Source organism: Mustela nivalis (genome assembly GCF_964662115.1).
Source record: "Mustela nivalis genome assembly, chromosome: 5".
NCBI lineage: Eukaryota > Metazoa > Chordata > Mammalia > Carnivora > Mustelidae > Mustela > Mustela nivalis.
The window spans coordinates 85,044,818-85,070,297 of NC_139024.1; the positions used below are offsets into that span (position 1 = coordinate 85,044,818).

Sequence of the window (25,480 nt, forward strand, 5' to 3'; positions counted from 1 at the left end):
GTCAGTCTTCTGGAGTGCAGGGCAGGGCAGAGGGATATGTGACCACAGAAAGAATTAAATTCCAAACAATGACCAGACACTCGGGTTAGGTCCATGTCAGGAGATGGGGGTGCCGGTGAGACCTCAGGAGTGTGTGAATGTGTGCATTGAGGAAAAGGGGGTGACCCCTCACCACAGGGCTGAAGAGGTCAGCTCAGCAGCTCAGGCAGTGGTGCTGAGGAAGGTCAGAGCCCTCTTTTTTACCTGGGGTATGGCATCAGGAAGGCTTCCAGAGAGAGGGGGCATCAGCACCAGGTGTGAAAGAACAGAGAGATGGAGAAAGGGGAAGGAGGGCCCTCCGGGAGGGGAGAACAGCCAGGCATCGCCTTGGAGATGGAGCTGGGGCCAGGCCTCAGGCCTCAGAGCCACCTGACATCCAGGGATAGGACGCCAGCCAAACCCTTGACTTCTGAGCCGTTTCACTCAGCATTTGGGACCCCAGAGGGCAGAAGCAGATGACTCAAGGAAGGAACGTGTTCAGAGGAGATGCCTGGAATTAATAAGACTTTGTGAACCAGAAGGCTCGAGTGGCTGCCGAGAGCCCGTTGCCGCCTGAGGGCCATCTAGCAGCCTCGTTTACCCACAAACAGCCGATCCGCTCGTTACAAATCATTCCGGTCTCATTAGCGGCACCCCCTCCTGATCTGTACCTGTTTGTTAGTTTAGTTCTCATTAGAGGAAAGTCATAAAAGGCTTTTAAGATGGCCTATAACTCACAATTCTCAGAAACTCTGACAGGTGCCTCCCTTGAATCTTGTGAAGCCCAGGAGCTTTCTTGACAGGCCGGCAGGCCAGTGTTGCCCCAGGGAGACCAGGGCCAGAGCTTGGCCCTGGAGGAGTGGTGGCTGAGGTGGTGTCCTGCCCCAGCCCCAGCCTCACTGAGGGAGTGCCTTCTGGAGGAACTGGGGTGGGAGCAGCCGCAGGACTTTTACTGTGACCATGTCTTAAAGGCCTCCTACACACCAGGCACTTCTCATGCTTTATCTCCTAATCCTCATGCCACATACCTGGGACACCATTACGGTTCCCATTTTACAGATGAGGAAACTGAGGCCCAACGAGGTCTGCCCGAGGTCCCACAGCTGGCTGAGGGCAGAGCTAGGATTTGAACTTGGGTCTGTGTAGTTCAGAACCTGAGCTCTTCTGCGCCATGACTGACACACTACACCTGTCCCCCAACCCAAGCTGAGAGCTTTCGGTTCCAGCCCTGCCTTTGACCCTCGTTCCACTACACTGGGGCGGGCCTGGGACTCCCCACCCCAAATCTGAGCCCTCCGGTCTGTCAGCTGGGGCCTAGTAGCCCTTGCTGGCCGCTGCTGTTGCCAGGGTGCAGGAGCTAATGGATTCATGAGCAGCTCTCCACAGCCCTGAGAGCCCGCATCCACGTGGAAGGGCGGCTGTTAGCTTGATTACAGACGCCGCTGCAGTTTCCGGGCGGGGAAGTGTTTAATTGGGGGTTTTATTTCCAGCACCAGGGTCCGACTTAATGAAATATCCCTGGGCCTCCTGGCATGCGGCCGGCGGCCTCCTGGTGTTGACAAGACCAGAGCCAAGCCCCTGGCTGTGATTTACCAGCCGCTCCTGGGCCAGATAAAGCTGAGCTGATAAGCAGGGCTGGGCGCGGACCCACCCCACCTCCAGCCAAGATGGGCATCTGGGGACCAGAGGCCTGGCCAAGAATGAGTCCTAGCTTTTAATACTGGCCGCTAATGAAGGGTAATTGACAGACACACTCTCATGGGCTCCCTGAGCTTCTCAGGGACACAGTGATCCCTTGACATGGTGCCAGTCACACATCTGGACGTGTATCACCTCCCCATCTTCCGAGCTGGCCCTGGACAGAAGGCCCAAGAATGGGGCACACTGCTGGGGATCCACACTGGCCGGAGGACCTGAGGGGAGGATGCTGGGAATGTTAGCAAACCGAAGCCCAGAAGAAGGGCAGACAAGAAATGGCACATGGCCACGGTTGACTGTTAGCAATGAACTTGGCTGTGAACTTATGATCTCTGAATGTAGAGAGCTGGTCTCTGGATCCTGACTCTGCTACTTCCTGCCCGGATGAACTTGGGCAAGTCACCTGGCCACTCAAAGGCTCAGTTTGTCCATCCATAAAATGGGACTTGCCACGCCTACCTTGGAATGTGATTGTGTTGTTCAAAGGTGTCAGGCAGGTCAGTGTGTAGCTTGCAGAGAGGCTGTATAAGGTGCATGTGGAGAGGGAAAGCAATTGTGGGTGTACCTGTGTTACCTGTGGTATTATTAGGGTGTTACTGGTGTCACCTTGCTGTGGGCTGAGGACTGGGTACAGTGGTGGGTTTTGCCCCATTGCCATATCCTGTCCCTTCCCCCTGGGCCCTCTGCCTCCTTTCTCCTCCCCTGCTGTCAGGAGAATGGGTTGCCAGTGAGGGCTCTGACATCATTCTCACTCCCTATGGGGTCAGCCCAGATCCCCATCACTCCTCTGACGCTGTCCCGCCACTGAAGACTGGCTTGGCCTCATCTCAGAAGATTCAAGCTCTGGTGAAGAATTCCAGACATCCATGCAGCACATGAGAGAGGCACTGGGTCCCGAGAGGAACCCTTCCAGTTGCTAAAACCAGACCTTTCCCTGCCTTTGTTTTGGCCTGATTTTTTTTTTTTTTTTTAAGATTTTATTTATTTATTTGACAGAGAGAGAGGTCACAAGTAGGCAGACAGAGATAGAGAGGGGAAGCAGGCCCCCTGCCGAGCAGAGAGCCCGATGCGGGCCTCAATCCCAGGACCCTGAGGTCATGACCTGAGCTGAAGGCAGAGGCTCAACCGACTGAGCCACCCAGGCGCCCATGCCTGATTTTGTTCATAAACATACTTGAGGGCTATTGGGACTCTGCTCTTCTCACTGCTGGAAGTCCCGCCATTAGGTTGTCAGGTTTTTGTTTCTCTTCCAGGTTAAGTGTCTTAGAATGCAGGTCCTTCTAGAAGCAATGATGCTGCAAGCTAATTTGCCCTACTGTATTGCCAGATGCTTCTGTCTCTTGAAGAGGGCCTTGGTTCAGGGCTTGTTTATGAAAGAGAGTGGGAGAAAGGAGAAGCGTGAACGGGAAGCAGTCGTGGGTGACTGGAGGTCGGTGGTAAGGGAGGACGAGGGTCTGACTGACAGCCCCTGCAGGTGTCTGACATACCAGGAGTGGACAGACTGGTAGTTTGTGAACTGCAAGACAGACCCCTGGTCTAGATGGCTGCGTCCCTACTGGGCCGTTTCGGGGCAGGCCCTGGGGTCTTGGGGCTCCCATCATGCCCACGTGTGAACGAGTCTCTTCCCACACACAGTTCTCACTGCTGCGGCTCCACCTGGAAACTTCTGACCAGGGCCTCCTAAAATTCTCCATCTTCCCTCCCTCCCTCCCTCCCTCGGCACCTTCATCTCATAGCTGTCTTTAACATCTTTTCTTCCTTTAGAATTTTTAAATCTTTTAAATTTCCTCCTGGCTCCAGTTTCCCTCATGGATCTCCCGGGAGCTAACCTAACCCTGTTTTGACCCCGGTTTCCTGGTCCGGGGGTCAGACTTCCATTTACCTCCAGAGAGGTAAGGAGACATTTCCTTCCAGGCACAGGTAAGCCCCTCATTCCCTCTCATGACTTCCCAGTGAACCGGGGGCCCAAAGCCACCGACCTCCCTGGGCAGGGAGATGGCGTGTGGTAGACTTGATGTGAAAGGGCATAGAGAACGTCCTACCCCCAGCTCTGTGGGGCCTGTGTTTGTTCTCTCCCAGTTTACATTTATGCTGTATCTTTCTGAGGACTGTTTTTTTCTGTGAGAGTCTCCATTCCCTGAAGCCAGAAACTGTGCTTCTTCCTTCAGGCTGGGAGCTCTCTGAGGACAGGGGCTGGAACTCTCCCTCCTTTCAGACCGGGAGGTCTCTAAGGACTCTCTGTCGCTATATCCAACATCCCCATTGAAGGGAGGAGCTGGGTCTTCCCCCTTTGAGTGGAGTGTCCCCAAGGGTTGTGCCTCTATCATGGAGCAGACATCTGATTGATGATCATTTAGATATCATTTAGATCAGGCCATCTTTGAGGATAGGAGTGTGTCATTTTTATCAGATTAGGACTTCCTAAAGGCAGGGCTATGTCTCCTCCCTCAGACTGGGGCTCCTCAAGGACAGAGCTATGTCTTCCCCCTCGGACTGGAGCTCCCTGATGGCAGGGCCGTGTCTCCCCCTCAGACTGGAGCTCCCTGAGGCAGGGCTGTGTCTTCCTCCCTCTCAGCTCTGTAGGCATCTGTTGCAGGGTCTGTCCTGTCTGTGGAGTGTTGGAGGGAGCCAGGGACTGAGTCCCGAAAACCAGAAGTCACAGTGGGTGTCTGTGGAGCTGTCGGGTGGTCAGCGCCAGACCTTGTCAGGAGTGTGATTTGAGGCTAGAAGCAGGACATGGAAATAGGCTAGAGTTGTCTCATCTCAAAAGCGTGGCTTCATCAGACTGCATCCCAGGATGGCCAAGAGGAAAAGGCTGAGGTGGGGCCTGGTGGCTGCCTTTCCTGTCCTGGGCCACATGGGCACATGACAAGACAGGAGGACCTGAGTGTGTGTGTATGTGTGTGTGTGTGTGTGTGTGTGTGTGTGTAAGAGGTGTTGCTAACTCCTAAAGGCCAATCCTGGAGGAGCAGGGGTGACCCTTGGGAGGGGGCAGGAATGAAGGGCCTGTGGCATTAGGCCAAGGCACAGCTTGTGCGTCTCTCTGCCCAGTGCTGCAGGGCCGCGTTTACCGATTCTGCACAGCGGAGGGCCTGTGGCTGCGCCAGGACAACTCCAGCTCGCCCTGGAGGAACCTGTCAGAGTGCGAGGAGTCCAAGCGAGGGGAGAGAGTGAGTTGTAGATGGGGGCTCTGAGGCAGTGAGGGGTAGCAGGGTCCCAGTGGAGCTGGGACCGCGGGCATCTGGGGGGCTGGTCTGTGGCCATCTTATCTATCCTCCTGTCTCTGGGGCCTTTGCACACCATGCTCGCTGGGCAGAGGTGATGTGTGTTCACCCCACTGGCCTTTGGACAAGGCCCTAGACAGCCAAGGGCCATGGCCATAGGTTATTTTCTTTCTTACTTCTGGGGTCCCGTGTGCAGCCTGACTCAGGGCCCTGCCTCTGCCCCTGTCCCCTGGGGAAGGGGAAAGAGGGAAGGGGGAGAGGAGGGTGTGGGCTACCTCATGTGCACCATATCCCTCGTGTGCACACAGAGTTCCCCAGAGGAGCAGCTCCTGTCCTTTTCCATCATCTACACGGTGGGCTACACGCTGTCCTTCTCCGCTCTGGTCATCGCCTCGGCCATCCTCCTGAGCTTCAGGTAAGAAGTGGGGCCGGGGGGTGGGCTGGAGGTGCTGCTCCATCCCAACGCCCCACTCTGTCCCCAGATGAGGGAGCAGCAAATTAAAGTGACCATGCAGCAGGTTCTACTAAGAGATCTCTGGAGAGCCTGTCCTCTTCCCACATACGAGGCTGAAAACATGGAGTAGGACACAGTATGCTTGGTCTAATCTCTACTCTGTAAAAGCATGCTTAAAATACTGCAAAAAAGGGGGAAAAAAAAAACAAATACCACATAAGGAATACACAAGGCACACCCCCCCAAACCTTAGTAGTGGGTGGCAGGATTAGGGGATATCCTCTCCTGTGAGCCTGCAAAGCTTAAGTAGGAATTCATTATGATTTTAGATAAAAGCTCAAGGATTTAGAGATTTTGCTTGCTCTCTTTGGAGCTTATCAGCCCCATAGAAGAGGTCTTCCTATGGCTAACCTTGATGAGCCATTCCTTCCAGAGGGCCCTCTTCTTCCCACTCCCTCTGCACGTGGTGGGTGTGTGGGAGGGGGCTGGGTTCAAGGTCAGGAGGCATTTTGAGTGCAGGGACCTCAGGCCACCAGCCAGCAGAAACAGGACAGGCTTTATTCCTCTTGCTGCCCCCATGGCACCTGGCACAGTGAATGCGGAGCCACAGTCAGTGCTTAATAAATGCATTCACTCGGGGCGCCTGGGTGGCTCAGTGGGTTAAGCCGCTGCCTTCGGCTCAGGTCATGATCTCAGGGTCCTGGGATCGAGTCCCGCGTCGGGTTCTCTGCTCAGCAGGGAGCCTGCTTCCTCCTTTCTCTCTCTGCCTGCCTCTCTGCCTACTTGTGATCTCTCTCTGTCAAATAAATAAATAAAATCTTAAAAAAAAAAATAAATGCATTCACTCAAAAAAATAAAATAAAATAAAATAAATGCATTCACTCAGTGAACATTCCCCCCCTGTATTATGAAGTATTTCTGAAAATAAAGTGGCTGCTACCGATCACTCATGGGCTCAATACCCAGCACAGTCACGCTGCCCTGGGGGGTCCCTCCCTGCCACTGCCTGCCACCCCCCCAACCAGAGGGAACCCCCGAAGGGCCTACTTATAATTCTCCTGCATCTCTATACCTCTGCCACCTTTTTAGTATCTCTGAAAATATGTAGCTGCGGGTCTTGCATATTTTTAAGGGTGTGTTGTACAACCCCTTTTGCAATGTTATTTTTGGCCTGGTGTGGCGTGTTTTTGTGAGATTCATTTGTGTTGATACAGGTAGTTCTGTTTCATTTATTTTAACTGTCACTCCAGACTCTGTTGTATAACATGTTACAATTTATTTGTTATCACTTTAATGGGTACTTGAGGTTTTCCATTTTTTCTTCTCCTCTGAATTACAAACCTGGCTACAAGCAACATTCTTACTTATGACCCCTTGTGTATTTCTCCCAGGGTGGGGGTGGGGGTAAGGGGGGTGGCTGGGGCGCACACCTCTGAGTACCACATGATTTTGTTAATTTATTAGGTGAGGTTGCTCTCCAAAATGGTCATATTTGCCCTCTTATCAGTAATAGATGAGAATTGCCTTTGCTTATCATCTTCACCAGTAGTTAGTAGTTTTACCTAATTGTGGCTAATCTGAAGTGTGTGAACTATCTTGTGATTTTAATTGGCACAGCCTAGATTCCTAGAGGGATCAAGCATTTGCATCTGTTTCATTCTGTGAATCACTTACTGCCATCCTTTGCTTTTTTTATTGGCGCATTTGGCTTCTTCTTTACTGTTTTGCTTTTCATTACATATTCTCGATCCTAATCCAGGGTATATCCTCTCTTAATCTGTGATTTATTTTCTCACTCACTTGGTGGTGGCCTTTATACCTGGAAGTCCTTAATTTTAATGAAATGAAACATATCCATGTATCCATTTTTATTGATAAAATCTATCAGTAAATGTTATTAATTGATACAGATTGATTTTGCCAATTGATTAAAAACGACTGTCAATTTCTTTTTCCCCAAAGACCAAATTTCTTTATGGTCTTGTTTAAGAAATCTTTCCTTATCCCAGGGTCATAAGTTCTGTGCATTCCTTCTGGCTCTTTAGTCCACCTGGAATTAATTTTTGTTGATGGTGAAATTAAGAGACTTAATGTTGTTTCTATATACACATCAAGTTAATTGCTTTAGTACCGCTTATGATAGCTCATTCTTTCCCCTTCGGGTTTAGGGTGCTTACTCTGTGATGCAGTGAGAGTTATCTTTGCCTAGGTTGCTTTCTGTCATCTGTATTCTTGCCTGTTGGTCTATTTATCTGTCTGATTGTCAGTATCATGAGGGCTTAACTACTATAAACTCATTGAAAACCTCAGTTCTCTTAAAGTAAAAGCCCACTTTGTGGTTCTTTAGGTGTGTCTGGTGTATTCTTGGCTCTTGGTTCTTTGTATGTTTTGAGAGTTCCAGGAAAACAAACAAACAAAAAAACCAACCCTGTTGGAGTTTTTACTATGGCTATATTGAATTTATCAGTTACAGTGGCAAGAATTGCCACTCTCAAAATAGTGAGTCTTTCTGTCCGTGAATGTGGGATTTTAAGTCTTCTCTAACAATTTTAAGCAAGTTTTATTATATCCGCCATAGAGAACTTGCCCATCTTCTGTTGGACTTTTTCTATGTAGCCAATTAAAAAATTGTAAGTGAATTTTTGAAATTTGTTTTTTAAGTGTTTATTGCTGCTCTACATAAACGCACATCAGCAACCTTGCCAGATGAACTCTCCTAATTGGTTCTAATAATTTCTGTGTAGATTATCTTGAAATCTCAATGAAGATACTTTCCTGTCTATAAATAATGACAATTTTGTTCTTTTATTTCCAATTCTTGTGATTTTTTTCCCCTTGCACTCTTCCAGCGGTCAGGATCTGGACTATGATGTTCAGTAGACATGATGATAGCTTTGTTAGGCGAGACAATCCTTATTTACTTGAATTTGAAGGAAATGCTTATAAAATTCCTCAGGTAAGAATGATGTTTGCTCCCGGTGTGGTTCGATAGCCCTTATCAAGTTAAGAAACGCCCTTATGTTTGCAGTTAGCTCTGCCTTTTTACCTGAAAGGATATTGAAACTGTGTCTAATACTTCCTGAATCCTGCCATGTGCTTCGCCCTAGCCCTCTGTGAGGCAACCTTGAGGCATGTGAGAGGTGGGTCCTTTCCTCAGGAAGTCTCTCTTGGGCCAAGGGGTACTCACACCAAATCACTTGGCTTACAGACGACTCTGTAGAAAAGAAGACGCGGTAGAAGGATGGATAGTGTGGACGGAGGGTGGCAGTGAGCCTTCAGGGAAGGCTTCGTGAAGAGGCAGGACTTAACATTGGGCTGAGAATTTTCAGGGTTATGAGGAAGAAGGGCATTTTCAGAGGAAGAAAAGATAGTCCCAGAGACAGGTGCATGCCGGAAGGGGTTCGTTAGCTTGAGAACTGAGGCTTGTGGAGCAGACCCACCGGCCATCTTGCCAGGAAGGAGCCCTGCTTTGTCCCACAGACACCTGCACTGCACCCGGAACTACATCCACCTGAACCTGTTTGCGTCCTTCATCCTGCGAGCCCTGTCCGTCTTCATCAGGGACGCGGTCCTCAAGTGGATGTACAGCACGGCCCCCCAGCAGCACCAGTGGGATGGGCTCCTCTCCTACCAGGTGTGTGGTTTGGACAGGAAGGGCCCCGGGGAGGGTTGCACAGTCAGGGAAGGCAGCCTCTCCCGGCCCACCCAGACCTGGCACAAAGAAACGCAAAAGCTGCCCCCACCTGGTCCTCAGGGAGCCCCCAGTCTGATGGGGACAGGCAGTCCTCCCTTGGGGGTCCCCCAGTCTAAGGAGGTGGACCCTCTCCCTGCCCCTAAGGAGTTCTGTCTGACCCAGGAAGGGGATTTGGGAAACGGACCCAGGCTGGACTCCCAGCTCTGCTCCTTAACTAGCTGTAGAGCTTGGAGTGAGTCACTTAACGTCTCTGGGTCTCAATCTTCTTAGCTGTAATGGGGCTAATGGCTTCTGACACCACCGTAGCGATTCAGTGTGCTAAAGCAGGTCCAAGTTCTTAGCGCTGGCCCTGGCAAGAAGGCCTTAGCTCACTCCTCCTGCATTCAAGGTGGGAGGGTAGAAGCTGGAGCAGGAGGGGGAGAGGGGCCAAGGGAGGCAGAGGGCAGAGCTGTTGTCCCCTGGGGACCCTTTCTCTGCCCCCAGGATTCTCTGGGCTGCCGCCTGGTGTTCCTGCTCATGCAGTACTGCGTGGCAGCCAACTACTACTGGCTCCTGGTGGAGGGTGTGTACCTGTACACGCTTCTGGCCTTTTCCGTCTTCTCTGAGCAGCGCATCTTCAGGCTGTATCTGAGCATAGGCTGGGGTAAGGCCCACAGTCCTTCGTCTCACGCGCCCCTCCACCCCAGCCTGTGGCATGGGAAGTGGGAGACCCTGACCTCTCTCGGGACTGTTGCCCTCAGGCCACCCCCAGGAAGCTGGCTTGGTACTGAGAACACACTGCTCGGCCGGTGGAGCCAGGCCTGCTGGATAACCCCAGATAATGGGGCTGTGGTTACCCTCCCCTCCCTGCACAACCCTTCCTACTTTATAGAAGCAGAGGCCTCCACCCTGTCTGACCAGATACACCACACACACACACACACACACACACACACACACACACTGGCGGCCATGGCACGGTCCTCAGATAGCTCTAAGACCCTTGGGGAGGGAGCCCCAGGCCCTGAGGGAAATGGGAGAGTCCTGGAGCTCCAGGGAGGGTGAGTGCTGAGGGGCTGTGGTTCTGTCAGCCAATGAGGATGAGGTGGGCTCCGAGGATCCTGGCAGGGCAGGGCTGGTTAGCCAGAAGCCCGCTGAGGAAGGGTGGACCGCGGATGCGCCAGGAGCCCAGCTGGAAATGTTCTAGCCAAAAAAGTTTGCAGAGAACCATTGTGTCTTTTTTTTTGCTGGAACATTTCTGGTTGTGCTTCTGCCTCTCGCCATGTGGGATTCTGATGAGGACAGGGACTGTGACCCCCGCCACCGGAAGTCCCGCAGCCCCCACCCCCCACGACAGGGAAAACGAATGCAAGGGGAGTATTCATTTTCAGGAGCCCCCCTGGGACAGAGCCAGGGAACCTTGCCCCTGGCCCTTCCGAATCTGCCCATGGCCCTGCCCCCCACCACAGGGCCCTGCCCTCCACCTCTAGCTTGCCATTCAGTCATTCCCTACTGTCATTCCTTCCTTCCCCTGTCTCACGTTGCTCTGACCACTCTGCCCTGACCTCCGACCTCCGGGGACTTACGGCCTCAATCAAGGCCACGTGAAGTCCCCCTGGCCTACAGGCTCCTCATCCATTCAGCCCGCCTCCTCAGGAAGCCTCCACTGGTTGTCTGGCCCTCTTAGCCTCCCTGTTCCTGTCCCCTCCCTACATTCCTTTCTGCTGGTATCCGTTAGCCACTTGGCTCTCTATGGCACCATTATAGAAGGAGGCCTCTAAAGGGAGTGATCAATATCTTGAAGACACTGAGGCTCAGATAGGGCAGGGTCTTACCGGCAGAGTAGGCCCTGGAACCAGGTCTCCTGACTCCCAGGCCGCGGGCCCCTGCTGCCTGTCATGGAAACTTCTCTGTCCTGTGCTGCCTCTTGAATCCCCTGAAGGCCCAGCTGAGCAAGCTTGGGCCCCTGCACAAGTGGGCATGTGGGCCTGGCCTCTGGGTCCAGCTCCCTGCTCCCACTCTTCCCTCCCCAAGGGCCCATCTCTCCCTGTTCATCCTTCCTCCCCTTCTAGGCTAGGGCCGTCAACCTGGCAGAGGGCAGCTAGAGAGCCCTGCTGCTAGTTGAGGGTGGGTGGCTTTACATCACTGAGTGGAGCTCTGGGAAGGCTGTCCTTAGGATGGGGGACCACACCTATCCATTCTGGGAAATAGCATCAGCGCTGTTAGTGCCTGTCTCCATGGTGACCTGAGGGCAGGAACAATCAGAGGGACCGTGTGATGTATGCAGAGGAGTGGGGGTGGTTGCTGGAGGATTGGTGGGGGCACATGGCATCCTAGGGGTTTCTGAGTGGGAAATGGGGGAGGGGCGCCCATCTTTTCCTACCACCTCATGCCGTGGCTCAGGGTCTGAGGGGGCAGAGGGGTAGGACCAGGGGGACCTTCCTTCCATCTTGAGGGATTGGGATGGGAAGATACAGGGAAAGACAAAGGGGCAGGGACAGAGGACACAAAGACAGATCTGCAGAGAGCTCCATTGTGGGTCCTGGGGACCTAGCCCATGTTGGGGTGCTTGGAAACAACTTTCAGCTTCACGTGCTGGCAGGAGAATCAAAATGAAAACTCGGACACAGCTGGGGAGTCCCCAGAAAACATGTCAGCTTCTTTTGCCATCTGCCAGCAACAGGGTGTCCCCATAACACACCACAAAGAGGCTGCCTGGGGGGAGGCACGTGATGGAGAAGGGAACCATTACTTCTCAGGGCCAGTTCTATGTGTCTTACTTTGGGCTTTTCCCCCCTCCAGCCTATCTTGTTGACTTTCTAAGTAGCGGAAAGATGCAGCCAGCCGAGAGCATGTCGTGTTTGTGTGTGGCATAGCTGTGCCTCCATTTTTGAAAAGGCTTTGTTAAGGAGAGGCTGATGTGTGAGTGATGTTCGCCGGGTCTTGTTGATAACATGAGTGAGCTCCCTAATCCTGGAGTGGGGTCTCAGGGAGAAAGGTCAGCAGGTGACTGGGAATGTCCAAGAGGGAGGCGTCCACAGGCATGCGTAGCTCAGGGAACTGGCAGGTTCTTGCCAGGAGACTTCCCCTGCTCTCACTGATAAGTCAATCCACTCGTCATTCCTTCCCTCCATCGTCTTTGAGCATCTTCTGTGTGGCGTGCTATGTTCTGAGGCCTTTGGAAGCCACCCGTCCCTTGTGCAGTCTCATGAGGGCCTGCTGGTAAAGCATCATGGATGCCCAGAGGTCTGGCTTATGTGACAATAAATGACCAGGGAGAAGGAGATCCGATGAAAACTGACGGTCAGCTGCTGTTTCCTCCGTCCCTGTCTTCTCTGTAATTCCAGGCATCTTTCCTGCTCAGGAGCTGCTCTTGGGGACATGGATTGTAGCAACAAGAAAGGCTGGGGAAATGTGCTCTTGAGGGAGACCCCTTAAGGCCACACAGGCATAGGCATGGACTGCCCCCCCCACCACACACTCACATCATTGCACGCACACCTCAGTACACACACTCTTACCTAGCTCAGATGCCCGCATCTCCCACCCTGCAAGAGGCACCCGTAGGGACAGGCATGGGGAGCTGGTGCAGAAAGCCACTGAAGGTGGTTGGTGTAGTTGTGGGATGGCAGCCCTGCGTTCTAGGTTCTAGTCCCACCTCTGCCCTCCTGAGCTCCTGACTCATCTCTGTCCATTGTGAGGATGGGCAGTCCATTTGGGCGGGGATCTGGGTTCAATGGGGCTGCATGCCTCTGGCTCCAAGTCTCTAACAGGGATGCAGTCAAGGTGTCACCCCGGGATGTTGTCACCACAAGTCCTCACTGGGGTTGGAGAGTCCCCCAGAAACTCCCTTGCAAGGCTGTCAGGAAGCACAGGCCCTTTGCTGCCTGTTGGCTGGAGGCCTCCGCCTCTCACCACAGGGGCCTCCACGGGCTCTCTGAGCACCCCCACGACCTGGCAACTGGTGTCCTCCAGAGTAAGCAATCAGATTGAGAGAGAGAGCCAAGGCAAACCTTTTCTAACCTTTTAAGACACTGTTTTATAACCTAATCTCAGAAGTGACATGCCGTCCCTTCTGCGCACATTATCGGTCATGCAGACCGATCCTGACACAGCGTAGGCTACCCCACGGTGTGAGTACCGGGGGCTGGGGGTCACGGGGGGCCTTCCTAGAGGCCACCTGCCACACCAGCTGAGTCTCAGCCGAGTGCAGAGTGTGGACGCTGGAGCTATTACACTGGGCCACTGTGCGGTTAGCTGGGCTCTTGGCCTCAAAGTCAGGGTCCCTACCTCCCCTCCAGGCTTCTGCTCAGCCACCTGCAGTGAGAGCAGGCAGGGCACAGGTGGCCGGAGGGACTTCCGGTGCCTGAAGGAGTTGACTGAGTTGGGCACAAGGGCCACAGCAGAGGGAGGAGGACATCAGAGGGTTGGCCTGTCCCCACCTCACTTGCATGTTCTCCACGCTCCATGGTCTTGTTACTTGGGTGTCTGCATCCTCACCCCTCAGCCACGACTTGCGGACGAGCTCTGACAGTGTGCCTGGGAGGGAGGGGCGAGGGGGTGAGGACAAATACAGCCGTAACATGGTGGGATCCTCTCTCTGAGGAAGAGTCTGGTATGTGGGTTGGGAAGTGGGTGTTCGTGCCGCCTCCGCTCTCCCGTGCTCCCAGACCAGCCTAGTTCCACACCTGCTAGGAAGTGGTTTTATGGTCAGGCAAGAGAAGGGCATGGAGGAGGAGAGGCCTAGGGAAGGAGAGGCCCCTGGGTGTGCCTGGTGCTGGCTCGGGCCTGCCAGCCCCTCTCCCCTCTCTCTCTCTTTCCCTCTCTCCTCTCAGGTGTTCCCCTGCTGTTTGTTATCCCTTGGGGCATTGTCAAGTACCTCTATGAGGATGAGGGGTGAGTGTCCTGCTCCTTGGTCCCCATCCTCAGACCCCACGGGATTCCTTGGCCCCTGGGGCACGTCGCTACTACCTGTTGGGAGAGTACACTGAGGGACCAGGAGCTTCCTTTACAGATTCAATTCTCTAGGACCCCTTCCCTGTCCTTCCCCGGGACTGTGTGATGGCAGACGGTGCTGGGTCCAAGGAGCATGCAGTGGCTTTTCTGTAATAATTATGAAATGTCTCTGCTATTTTGTGTATAGTGCTAGGCACATACTTGAGTGTTTGTGGGTTCCTGAAGGGGCCCTGTGTGTCTTTCTGACCATGTATTTAGGACTCTGGCTCTGGTGTGTGTGTGTGTGTGCGTGTGACTTGAAGAACTCTGTGTGAGTCTGTGGGAATGGTTGTTGGGTGGCTCATGGTGGCCGTGTCTGTGTGCCCCTGGGCCTGCTCTGTGAGCTGGGGGCTCTGTGTCTCCCCCTTCCCCTCCAGCTGCTGGACCAGGAACTCCAACATGAATTACTGGCTCATCATCCGGCTGCCCATTCTCTTTGCCATTGGGGTGAGTGACGGTGTGGGGGCGGGCGTGGCAGTTCTGGCATCCGGAGCTGCTGTGGAAAGGCCGGGAGATTGTGGGTGTTTTGAGAGGGCCCCCAGCCGCCGCCTCCTGTCTGCCCTGCAGGTGAACTTCCTCATCTTTATCCGGGTCATCTGCATTGTGGTGTCCAAGCTCAAAGCCAATGTCATGTGCAAGACAGACATCAAGTGCAGGTGATGTGCCCGAGTTGTCTCTGCAGGGTCCCCTTGGCCCTTGTTTCCGGAAGAGACGGACAGATCCTGGGGTGCTGATCTTGGGACCCCACATGAGCTTCTTCTCCCCCCTGGGCCAGACTGGGACCCCAAGCCTTGTCCTTAGCCCTGGATCTGAACAGCTCCTAGGCTTCTGGGGGTGTTGACCTCTACTTCCCCCTTGCCAGGCAGCAAAGCCCAGTGTGTCTTGGGTGGGAGTGTCTACTGCCCCAGATGTGGGGTCGGGGCACAGAAAGGGGAAAAGAGTCCATTGGGAGAGATCCAGAACAATGCCTTCACCCCCCACCCCCTAGACTTGCCAAGTCCACCCTGACGCTCATCCCTCTGCTGGGGACCCACGAGGTCGTCTTTGCCTTTGTGATGGACGAGCATGCCCGGGGGACGCTGCGCTTCATCAAGCTGTTCACAGAGCTGTCCTTCACCTCCTTCCAGGTGAGCTCGTGACCCCCTCACTTGCCAGGTCGCAGAGTGGCAGTGGGGTAGAGACCGGCCCGCACCGTGCTGACAGACACCTTGGGGCCCCGGGGGAAGGCAGGCTATGCCCAGGGTTCTGTGGGTGGAGCAGAGCCAGGGCTAGAATCGGCGCCCAGCACCCTCACGTGGGACAAGATGCCTTCCCAGAGGCAGCCGTGGGCACCCTGCCTGGCATCACAGCGGCCGGATCCCAGGCGGTTGCTGGGCGCAGACACCTCACCAGGGGCTTTGCATACATTGTCCTCGCAGCACCCCAGGAAGCGTGTGGGTCGCCCAATTTTACAGAGGGGGAAACTGATGCTCTGAGGTGTTAAAACAAGACGTGCCAATCACATAGTTTTCAAAGCCAAGGAGTCATCCTCTCTCCTAATATTAGCTGACCCCACAGGCACAGATAGATATATGAGAGTCTGGTCTCAGTCCCTCAGGAGGCCTGTGGGAGGGCCACACGCATGTAGGCCTGTGCATGTGATTGTCACGTATGTGTGCACATACACACACAGATGACAGCTCTGGAGCACCGAGTATGCTGAGTGAGCAGACGGAGCCATGGTGGGAAGATGGCCCATGATCAGAGGACTTCCTAGGGTCAGACCTCCTCAAGGAGGAAGAGCTTCTGCAGTATCTAAGCAAGGGGCCTTCTTGTATCTCCAGAAAGGAAAGGAGAAGAAACCCACCACATGGGCTCTGAGCCTGCTGGGGCTGCCCATTCTGAGGAGGTGGTTGTTGGGACTAAAGCTCCAAGGAGTTCAGGGTCTCCTGTAGGGCACCTCCTTCCCGCTTCCTCCCTGCTGACGGGACTCTTGTTTCCAGGGGCTGATGGTCGCCATCTTGTACTGCTTTGTCAACAATGAGGTAAGGCCTGAGGGGGAATGGTGGGGACTCTTACAGGATGCTACCACTCTTATAGGCTGTTCTGGAGTTGTCAAGGGGGACTCCCATCCATCTTTTCAGCTGAAACCCCCTACATATCCCACTAGGCACTAGACCTGAGGAAGCATCTTGTCCATGCGTTGTTTTCTGTACACGGGTCTCTCTCTGTCTCTCTCACGCACACACACAGGCATACCCTAATTTGTGTGAACTTGGGGCAAACCCAGCCTGGTATGAAGGGGGTCCAGAGTGAACAGGTGATGGTTAAAAGATGATTCAACAGTAGACGTACCCAAGTCACATACTGGGGCTTTAATAATCACTATCTTATTTGTCACTGCTTCCCCCACCACCACCAAAAAAAAAAAAAAAACCTGCTAAAATTATGGTTTTAATATCCCCATTTTTCACACATGAAATCATTGGAGAACAGAGAGAATAGGAAGCATGCCCCAGGTTTGGCCTGGAAGTGGAGGCAGAGCTGGGACTGGAATGCATTCTAACAGAAAGAGGGATGTGCCCACTGTGTGTGTGCAGGGGAGAGCCCCGCCTGCCATGGCAAAGGGGCGCATTCCTACAGGGGCTTTCTGCTTGCTGGAGTGGAAGAAGGGGGCTGCTGCTAACCCCCACACCCTCTCCTTTCCTGTGGCTCCTCCTGGACCATAACCCTCCCCTCCCTGAGACCATCAGCCTCTGGGAGGGGTACCTGTGCCTGTGGTGCCTGGGGAAAGCCCCTTCCACCCAGCTACCCAGTTTTGTGCTGGAGCAGATCAGGAGCAGCCCCACACCATCGGACCGGGTGTCACAAATGCCACAGCACCCCCTCCCCCTTCCTTCCAGGAGGGAAACAAATGCTAATACTAGATGTGGCACCGGTGCCCTCTGGGGAAGTAGCCACAGGGGAAGGATCCCAGCAAGGAAGAGAGGGTGGGAAATCTTCCATTCCAGACTCTAGGGAGCCATTGGAGGCCTCTCTTAACTCTGTTCAAGCCCAGGTGAGGGTTTATTTCTGTGAGTCTGGGGCTCAAATGACCCGAGGACACAGCTCCTCAAAGAGCCAGTGCTCCTGGTGTGGCCTCTGTCACCAAGTCTGGGAGTTCGGAGATCTCAAGAGTCTGCATTCATACATTACTTTTACTTGCGCTGTGGGCATGGGGGACATGGCGGTGGCAGTGTGTAGGGACCTTGGTATTTCAGGGAACCGTGCATGGCTCAGAGCACAATGCGACGTGGTGGGACAGAGGTGGGACGCGGGCTGTGGCTTCAGGTCCCTGCTCCCATCCAGGCCCCACCACTTAATGAGCTGTGCAGCTTTGGGCAAGTCACATGCCCACAGTGGGACACCTGTCTCCTCTTCTGCAAAGTGGAGTTAATGATGCTCAGAGCACATGGATCTCTAAAAGGGAGGGAGACGCTTCCTAAAGGTTTACTGTATATGAGGTGCTCACATGTTTTAGTAAATGCAATCTATGCAGCAGGGGCTTTTGTCATTATACAGGTGAGGAAATTAAGCCTTGGCAAAATGAAATGAATAGCCCCAGTTCAACAGCTCGAAGGTGGTGGGGCTGCTGGACGGGGAGGGGTCTCCACTCATGGCTCAGCGCTGGGAAGGGGAGGCAGGGCCAGACACAGAGTGGCCCACAGAGGCATTCTGGCCGAGGGCTTACCAGGCTTTGTGCGGGGTGGGGGGGGGGGGGGGGAGGCCGGTGCAGAGAACGCTCACAGGGGCCTTGTCCTCCAGATAGGCCCTTGCTCCACGGGAGGCACATGAGGTACCAGCAAGCTCTTCCCCACACCTGAGCCCTCCCAAAGAACTTCCTAAAGAACTGAAGAAAATGCTGAGAGACAAGGAACCGGCAGCTCCACAGGGCAGCACTTCCCTCAGGAATGGCTCTCAGCCAGAGGGGTGATGTGCCTGCTGGCCCTAGCACTGCTGCTTTACTTCCCAGGAACAGGGCAGGGTGGCAGGAGTCCCCGGTGCGGGCTGGAGTGATGAAGCTCCCTTCCGTGCCTTCTCACCTTCTCGGTCCCTCGCCGTTCCTGTTTCCCCCTCCTCCCTCCTCTTCCCCAAAGCCTTGCCGGCAGCACGTGCTTCCCCCAACACACACGCATGCCAGCCTTCCCCACCACTTCTGCAGAAAGTCTCCTGGACCCTGGCTGAGTTTCCTCCCAGCTCTCTTCCTCAAAGCCCATCACCTCCCCGCTTCATCCACCCCCCAGGGCTGGCCTAGTTTTGTCAGGAGGGGAGGGTCGGGCACACATCCCACTGGATCCTTGGCAACTAATGACCCCTCAGTCACCAGATCCCCAGCTGGTCTCTCCCAGGCTTAGGCTGTGGGGTTCAAGAGACCTGCTCAGACACTTGCCTTGTTCAAGTGCGCTGCCCAGTTCCCAGAGACGCCTCAGGCCCTGGCTCCTCCAGGCACCAGGACAGACATGTCACCTTCACTTGGCCACAAAAATACACGTGGCTCCTGGGCTGAGATCTCTGTCCACAAAAGCTGTTCTCCAGGCCCAGGACTGCCATGGCAATGCCGGGTACTTGTGACCTGAAAAGATGGCCTGGACATGGGTCCTGCCTCAGCTGCCAGGAGAGCAGACCTGGGGAGCGGAGGGGAGGGGGGGTTCTACTGTGGCTCACGTGTTCTCTCACCGTGGCTCTGACCCAGAAGCCTGAGTGTCAATCCCAGATCTGCCACTATCCAGTTACGGCACATGAGCAGTCAGTTTGCCTCTCCCCCCAAGTGTAGACAGAATTGAGCTTCACCCATTCCTCCCAAATCCCAGAGCCTGAGGCCTGGCCAGACAGGACTTCAGAGGCTGGGAGTTGGGTAAACTTAGCAGGTGAGGAAGTGTACCACCATAAGCGCAGGGACAGGTGTCTGGGACTCGTGGCGTCACCCCCTCTGTTTCACTGTAGTAACTCAGTAGCACAAGGAGCCCTGTGTCAGATGCTTGTTTTGTCACTCGCTCCTTCCCTCAGCTCATTTACAAAGCACATGTGGAGGGCCTGCTGGATGTGGGGCATGGTGCGAGGTCTGCGGGTCCCAGAGGAGGACGAGGTGGTCCCGGCAGAAAGGGCAGCATGGGTCAGAGCTCTGAGAAGTCCCAGGCCCGTCCCTTTTCCTGCTGGTGTCCACGAAACCACCTCAGTCCCTGAAGCAGCTTCCCACAGATGTGCCTCCATTTGCCCTCCTTCTCCCCAGCCTCTGCAGTTAAGGCTGTGAGACCAGATGGGCCTCCATGCTGCTGCACAAGCAGAGGCTCCTGGCTCCCTGGGGTGTCCCCGTACCTCCTGTTGGCACACTCGCCACAGGTCCCCAGCCAGGCAGTGAGCTGGTGTGGAGCAGGGCAGCGGGACGCACAGTCCGCTCCGCCTCCCTCTGGCACCCACGCCTGGGTCCCCCATGCTGCTGCCCGAGACACCAGGGCGGTCCTGGGCAGGCAGGCTCTGGCCTCAGGGCTCCACGGGGCTCCACGCTGCTCGGAAGTCAGGCTCTCCCTCCTCCTCGTCTTCTCCCTCCGGCTCCGGTCTCCACATTGCTCTCACTCTCGTTCTCTTCCGTTAAACAATAGCGTGATGGATTGCGGAGGGGACTTAGCTGAGTCACAGAGTTTAGAGATGGGAGAGACCAATTAGATCATCAACCTCATCTCTCTCCTGAGGAGAGGCGGAAAATAAGAGACAACGATAAACGGTTTTATTGGCATATTAATTTAGGCGCCCAAAGGCCTTGACTTGTGTCTCTTAATATAATGCAGTGGATATTTTTCCCCCTTCCCTGCTAATGTAATAACGGGGCCATTTCGTGGACAATTGGTTTGCATGATGGCTCTTGTTTCCCTCCTTTTCCCACGGAAGGTCCAGCTGGAGTTTCGGAGGAGCTGGGAGCGCTGGCGGCTCAAGCACTTGCACACCCAGGGGGACAGCAGCATGAGGCCCCTCAAGTGCCCCACCAGCAGCCTGAGCAGCGGGGGCACCGTGGGAAGCAGCGTCTATGCAGCCACCTGCCAGGCCTCCTGCAGCTAAGACCCCCGCCCCTGTCCTCCCTGTGGTCTCGCTGCTGGCTGGCTGGCTGGCCATCCCAGGTGGGAGAGCCCCTGCTGGGGCTTGGGCGGGATTGGGACACAAGCTTGCATCCATCCCCGCTTTCCCTTCCCAAAGCCATCAGATGGGCAAACGGGCAGTGCCTCCTGGGACCCGTGGCCACATTTCCTCTGTGGAGAAACAGCTCTGCTAATTTGATCACCGTGGCAGGAGGAAAGAAAAACCGATTGCTGCTGAACTGAGGAGGATTTCTTCCCGTGAAGCCACCAGGCCCCTGGGGTACCCCAAGACAGAGCAGCAAATCAGCCCCGGACTCGCACTCAAGGTCAATGGCTTATTAGCGGGATTGCGGCATGCGAGAGAAGATGCTCGTATGACCCAGCCACACAGAGCTGAGGGAACGCAAGCCAACCCTGCTTGCCTCCGGTTGGGTCACCGTCCCCACCACCTCCCCGTGAAGGGATGCTTCTCCCACGTCTGCGTTGCTTGTTCACCCTCCCCGGTCATCTCACCACCCAGCTTCTTGGCGGGGGCTTTGTCTGGGCTTCCAGCGGCAGCTGTTTCTAGAAGTGGCTGTGGGTGGTGACCCTCTGGGTCAGAGCCACAGTGAGAGGACACGTGAAAGCTGAGAAGGTGCCCGACAGGTTCCTTTGCTGGTGCCCACTTCTATGGGTGCCTGCCCTGCCTGGGTCCCCTCTACCCTGTGCCCAGGGAACAAGGCAGGCCCACTGCTGAGGAGCCCAGCATTTGGGACGAGCTCTGAATTCTGTTCTAGAGATGCTCCAGAACCCTCTAGGGTTCAACAAGGAAACCTCAGGACCACCTGCACCGAGGGGTCCACTGTACCTGTAACTCTCAGGAACTCAGAGGGCTGAGAGCTTTACTTCCACCTCTCAGGGGAAAGGCTTTTGTGACCAGATTATGTATCCCGTTAGCATGGGTTTTGACTTTAAGAGACTTCTGGGGTAAACTACCAGTTGCCGCTGCTACCATGGAGGCAGTCTTCCCCTATCCTTGGTTTCTTCCCCTTGAAAGTCCCCCACTTGGGAGCTTGCATATATATACTTGATTCATTTTTCTTTATTGCTGTGAACAGTCTGCATGTGCAAATGTGCGATTCTGATTTCCCCCACCTGATGGAAAAAAAGGACAAAACCATTGTGATCGTGGTGGTGTTGGGGGAACTGGGGCATAATGCATTTGACTCCGCCACAGTTTGAGCTCATCAGTGTTTTCCCGGCCTCCGGTTTCATCCCATAAACAATGAGCAGCTGAGAGGCTGCACAGGGGAAACCTCTCGGTCCTGCTCCTGCTATGAGGAGAGGGCAGACAGGGCAGAAACCCAGACAGAAGGGAGACAGGCAGCCCAGGGAGTATGGCAATGGAGTCTTTGGATGCAAAGGAAGTTTCCAGAGTAGGAGAGAGCTTTTAAGGGAGTCCAGACCACCTGGGAAGGTACAGGGAGTAGCTTCAAGTGAATTCCTCTATGGGTCCATCTCTCCCTCCTCCTTCTTAAGTGGTAGACGACCCTCCCCTCAAAACCTTGCACCAGACACATTTTTCTGTGCCTCTCAGAGAGACATGTGATGTACAGGGGAAATAATAATGGGACATAAAACACATCAAGCAGAAAATTTCTTATACTTCAGCTTCAGTGGAGTGTTGTATCTATGTTAATGGGGAAGTTGAACCCCAGGCTAGAGAAGAATTGTGCAGAGTTGCTCCTAGAGAAAATGTAGAGAGGTGGGGGATGCGGTAGGGGGGACCCCTGCTTCCCCGGAATAAGGGAGGATTTTCCAACAGGCCCCATTCCTTGGCTTTCTTTTCAGATAGGGATAAGGGAGGAGGTGAGCACCCGTGAGTTGAATTGGATACAATTCTGGTGCCAGTGTTTCAGTTTGAGATAAACTGGAAGATTTTGAGAATCATGAATACACTGCATAGCAAAAAAAGAAAGAACCAGATTGATATAGCCTGAGAGAAATAAATTGTTGGGGGGGGGCAGGAATTGTGGGGAGAAAGTGTTTAGTTAGACACCAGGGATGCTCAGATAGTTTGGTTTAAACTGTAGGTAGAGTTCTTTTCCCAGCTGGCACTGATTCCTGATCTCCGAAAGCTCATCATACCCCCATGCTCGAAGCCTTATAACACTGAACCATCTCTTTCATAGATACGTATCAGATACTGAATAAGTATTTTCTTTGCTCCAAGACCCACACTATTAATATTCATTTGACTGGCAGTGTACTCCCGCCAAACTATTCTCAAGCTCTCCTGAACTAAATATAACTCGAAGAGATCTGGAAACACTCCCAAACACTCCCAAATTCCACTAGCTGTTTACATGCGTGACACTGAAGTGGGAAGCTTGCTGCACACAACTTCTCTGCCTCTGTCCTGAGGGTACGACTGCTGACCAGCAGGTGTGGACGGTGTGTATGTGTGTGTGTCTGTCCACTGCACAGCCAGCAGGGGCTGAGGACTATTGTGAACTGATTCTGAGTTCAGCACTCTGGCCAGCTCCACTCGTTAGGGGCTTAAATCGTGTTGACCCCATCTTTACCCATGTCGATCTTTAGAACAGCTAAATCACAGAACTGAAACAAACCACTTACACTGCAAAGCTGCCTTTGAGACAACTCTCCAGATTGCCTGCATGATTTTCAGTTGCCTCAAGGCAATCCCCACCGAACCCCATACCAGCTGTGTTTTTAAAGACTCAGAGCAGGGAAAGAACGGCCCTCAATGAAGTAAGTGAGGAGGGAGGCTTGCAGAGGTGACTTGGGGGAGGGAGGCTGGGCTCGGCCTCCAAGTCCAGGGAGGCCTCTGGGAAGGATAGGTAAGAAACAGAAATAGCGATTCAAGATCGTCTTAGTAAAAGCCAGCAATGGGTATCTGGAATTTCTGTTAAAAAGGACTTGCAGCCGCAAAAGGTAGGCAGGTCAGCTAGTGAACGCACCCACCTCTTCAGGGACTTCTGCTGAGAGGAGGGGAAGGCTGCACTTCACCATCGCTACTATGGTTCATCATCCTTGTCTTAAAATGAAGAAATTGAAATGAAGCAGAGCACACACACACAGAGCAAGGGAGCCATTTTAAGTATTGACTCCAGCACTCTGGTACTGGAGTTGGCTGGGTTTTCCGATGCGTCTGGGTTTAGTTAACAAGTTGCTCCGCCAGCCACACAGAGTGAATTAAAAGAACTGGAAAAAGGTCCAGAAGACTAGCAAACTGGGCAGCGTTAACCTAGCAGAGATGGCACAGCCCATACAAGGGCAAGTAGAGTCAGCTCATATCTACACCCTGAAAGGCTTGGTTGCCTCATCAGCATGGGTCGTGTTTTAGCAGCTCCTGTCTCCATCCAAGGAGAGAATACTGTGTGTGTGTGTGTGTGTGTGTGTGTGTGTGCGCGCGTGCGTGTGTGTCCTGTGCACAGCAGCATAAAGTTAGGAGATGATGAGTCTGGAATCATCTTACCCACTGTGAAGGTCATGGGACCACACAGTCCAGGGTGAAGATGGGCGGGAGCCTGAGCCGTAGATGCTTCCTCTCCATGCACAGACAGGATTCGCATTATTGCTAATGCCTGCGACGTGCTCAGGGAAGATAAAATATATTCCAGAGGTTTATTTTCCCTCCACTGAATTGATTCTAATCTACGGTGCTGACCCTGCTTTTGGCTCCTACAGGGAGCCAAACTCTATAAAAATTCTCAAATAAAATATGTCGGCTTCCTCTGCTAAAACAGTTATGTGAATGACATGCTAAGTATTTCAGTTGAAACCAAATTAGTATCAACTCAAAACTTTTTTTCCTTTCTGTTGCTGGAGCAAGGTTTTTCTGGGAAAGAAAATGTGAGAAACTTCTTTAAACAACATCGCCCTGCTGGGACAGTATTCTCTGCTGGCTCAAAACAGCTCTTTGGCCATGCCTGGAGGGCCAGAACAGGAAGTGTTGTTAAGCAGTGTCATTCAAACACTTAATGCCACAGTGTGTCTACAGTATCTATAATTACTTCTGCTCTGTTGGTGGCTACCGATTGGCAGGAAGCAGATAAGCATAATTGTTTCCCCATTAACGACCCAGATCTCTTGGACTTTGCCTGCATTTGAATCTCTCAGAGGGGGAGAGTTTTTGTTTCTCCCCTTTGGCCATTTTAGCCGGTTTCTGCGGACCTGATCCAGGGGGTGCATTTTCTCTCTAATGCACCCCAGCTCCTCCCCACCCCCCACTACCTCCCTCACGCCCACCTCCCCCATCCTCACCGTGAGCTTCCCCAGGCTCCTCCCCCACCTGACCACGTAAGGAACGCTGTTCTCTCAGCTGTGACCAATTTGGGGGTACAGCTGAGAGTGAGGCACTGCCAGGGCTAAAATGGTGCATGGTACTCCATGCTCTGGGGCAGTGAGGAGCATGGCAGCCAGCGGCTTGGAGCCTAACTTACACTGGGGTTTTGCAACCTTTCTGATGGAGCCTGTCAACCCGCACAATCTAGCATGACTAATTGCCACTGTGTCAGAGCAATCTGGGAGAAGGAAAACATAAACAAATGAGAGTGTTGGGATGTGCTGGGCAAAAACTCCAAGGAAGTTTGGAACATGTAACAAGTTAGGGTCTTGGCTTCTTTGTAGGGGAGCTGGAGGGACGAGGAGGGCAGGTCAGGAAGAAGCAAGATTTCCCCCAGACAGGGCTGGACCTTGCCAAACCGTTCACACTTTACTTCCAACTCTGCAGTTCTAAGCTCCTCCCACAAAACCGTAATCATGTCCTCAAGGCAGATCAGCCTCAACATCCCACTGGTTTTGGAGGGGGTTCCACGCAGAGTTTCAAACTCCAAGAGAGAGGTGAGCCAGGCTCTCAGGAGCTGGATTTCTTTCTTCAGTGCTCTTGGGGGAAGTCTGCTCTTCATGAATGTTTAAACAAGATAACTTTCATGCGATTTCTTAATATATAAATTCATGTACAATACGACCTGCGTCTATAGGTAGCAAACATGTATAACTCCTTGCACAGACGTGAAATGGATGCAGACTCGTCCCTAATTTGTCTTGTAAACGTCAAATAAAGGTCTGTCATTACTGTGTCCCTCTTGCTCTTCCTTTGGGAGAGGAGGTTTTTTGCAATGTCAACCCAGGTGACAGATGGTGCAGTGGGAAAACACAAAAGATGCCGTTTCCAGCCCAAGGGGGGGAAAAAGCCCTTGCTCATTACTGATTTTCATCTTCAGAGCACTTACCAAGTACTAATTTATCCATCGCAGCCTTTATACAGGGACTGCACTGCCATTTAATTAGAGAAGTTGGGTGGTCGAGTGGCTTAAACAATGAC

At 53.4% G+C, this 25,480-nt stretch overlaps 1 protein-coding gene and 1 long non-coding RNA gene across 2 annotated transcripts in view; one reads left to right on the plus strand and one right to left on the minus strand.

The window, feature by feature from the left end:
• GLP1R (glucagon like peptide 1 receptor) overlaps window positions 1–21,366 on the plus strand; it is a 32,712-nt gene extending 11,346 nt beyond the window's left edge. Inside the window, exons 4-13 of the mRNA XM_082731426.1 lie at window positions 4,768–4,886; window positions 5,249–5,355; window positions 8,875–9,028; window positions 9,572–9,731; window positions 13,903–13,963; window positions 14,440–14,509; window positions 14,630–14,718; window positions 15,051–15,189; window positions 16,045–16,086; window positions 19,967–21,366. Of these exons, the coding sequence (XP_082587552.1) occupies window positions 4,768–4,886; window positions 5,249–5,355; window positions 8,875–9,028; window positions 9,572–9,731; window positions 13,903–13,963; window positions 14,440–14,509; window positions 14,630–14,718; window positions 15,051–15,189; window positions 16,045–16,086; window positions 19,967–20,134 (1,109 nt within the window). The 3' untranslated portion in view covers window positions 20,135–21,366. The remainder of the gene's footprint in view (window positions 1–4,767; window positions 4,887–5,248; window positions 5,356–8,874; window positions 9,029–9,571; window positions 9,732–13,902; window positions 13,964–14,439; window positions 14,510–14,629; window positions 14,719–15,050; window positions 15,190–16,044; window positions 16,087–19,966) is intronic.
• Window positions 8,970–11,244, minus strand: LOC309865208. The gene is made up of 3 exons (XR_014311981.1): window positions 10,903–11,244; window positions 9,659–9,715; window positions 8,970–9,021 (listed from the first exon to the last, which is right to left on the minus strand). It is a non-coding gene; the product is annotated as an uncharacterized lncRNA (long non-coding RNA).
• Window positions 21,367–25,480: the final 4,114 nt, after the last annotated feature.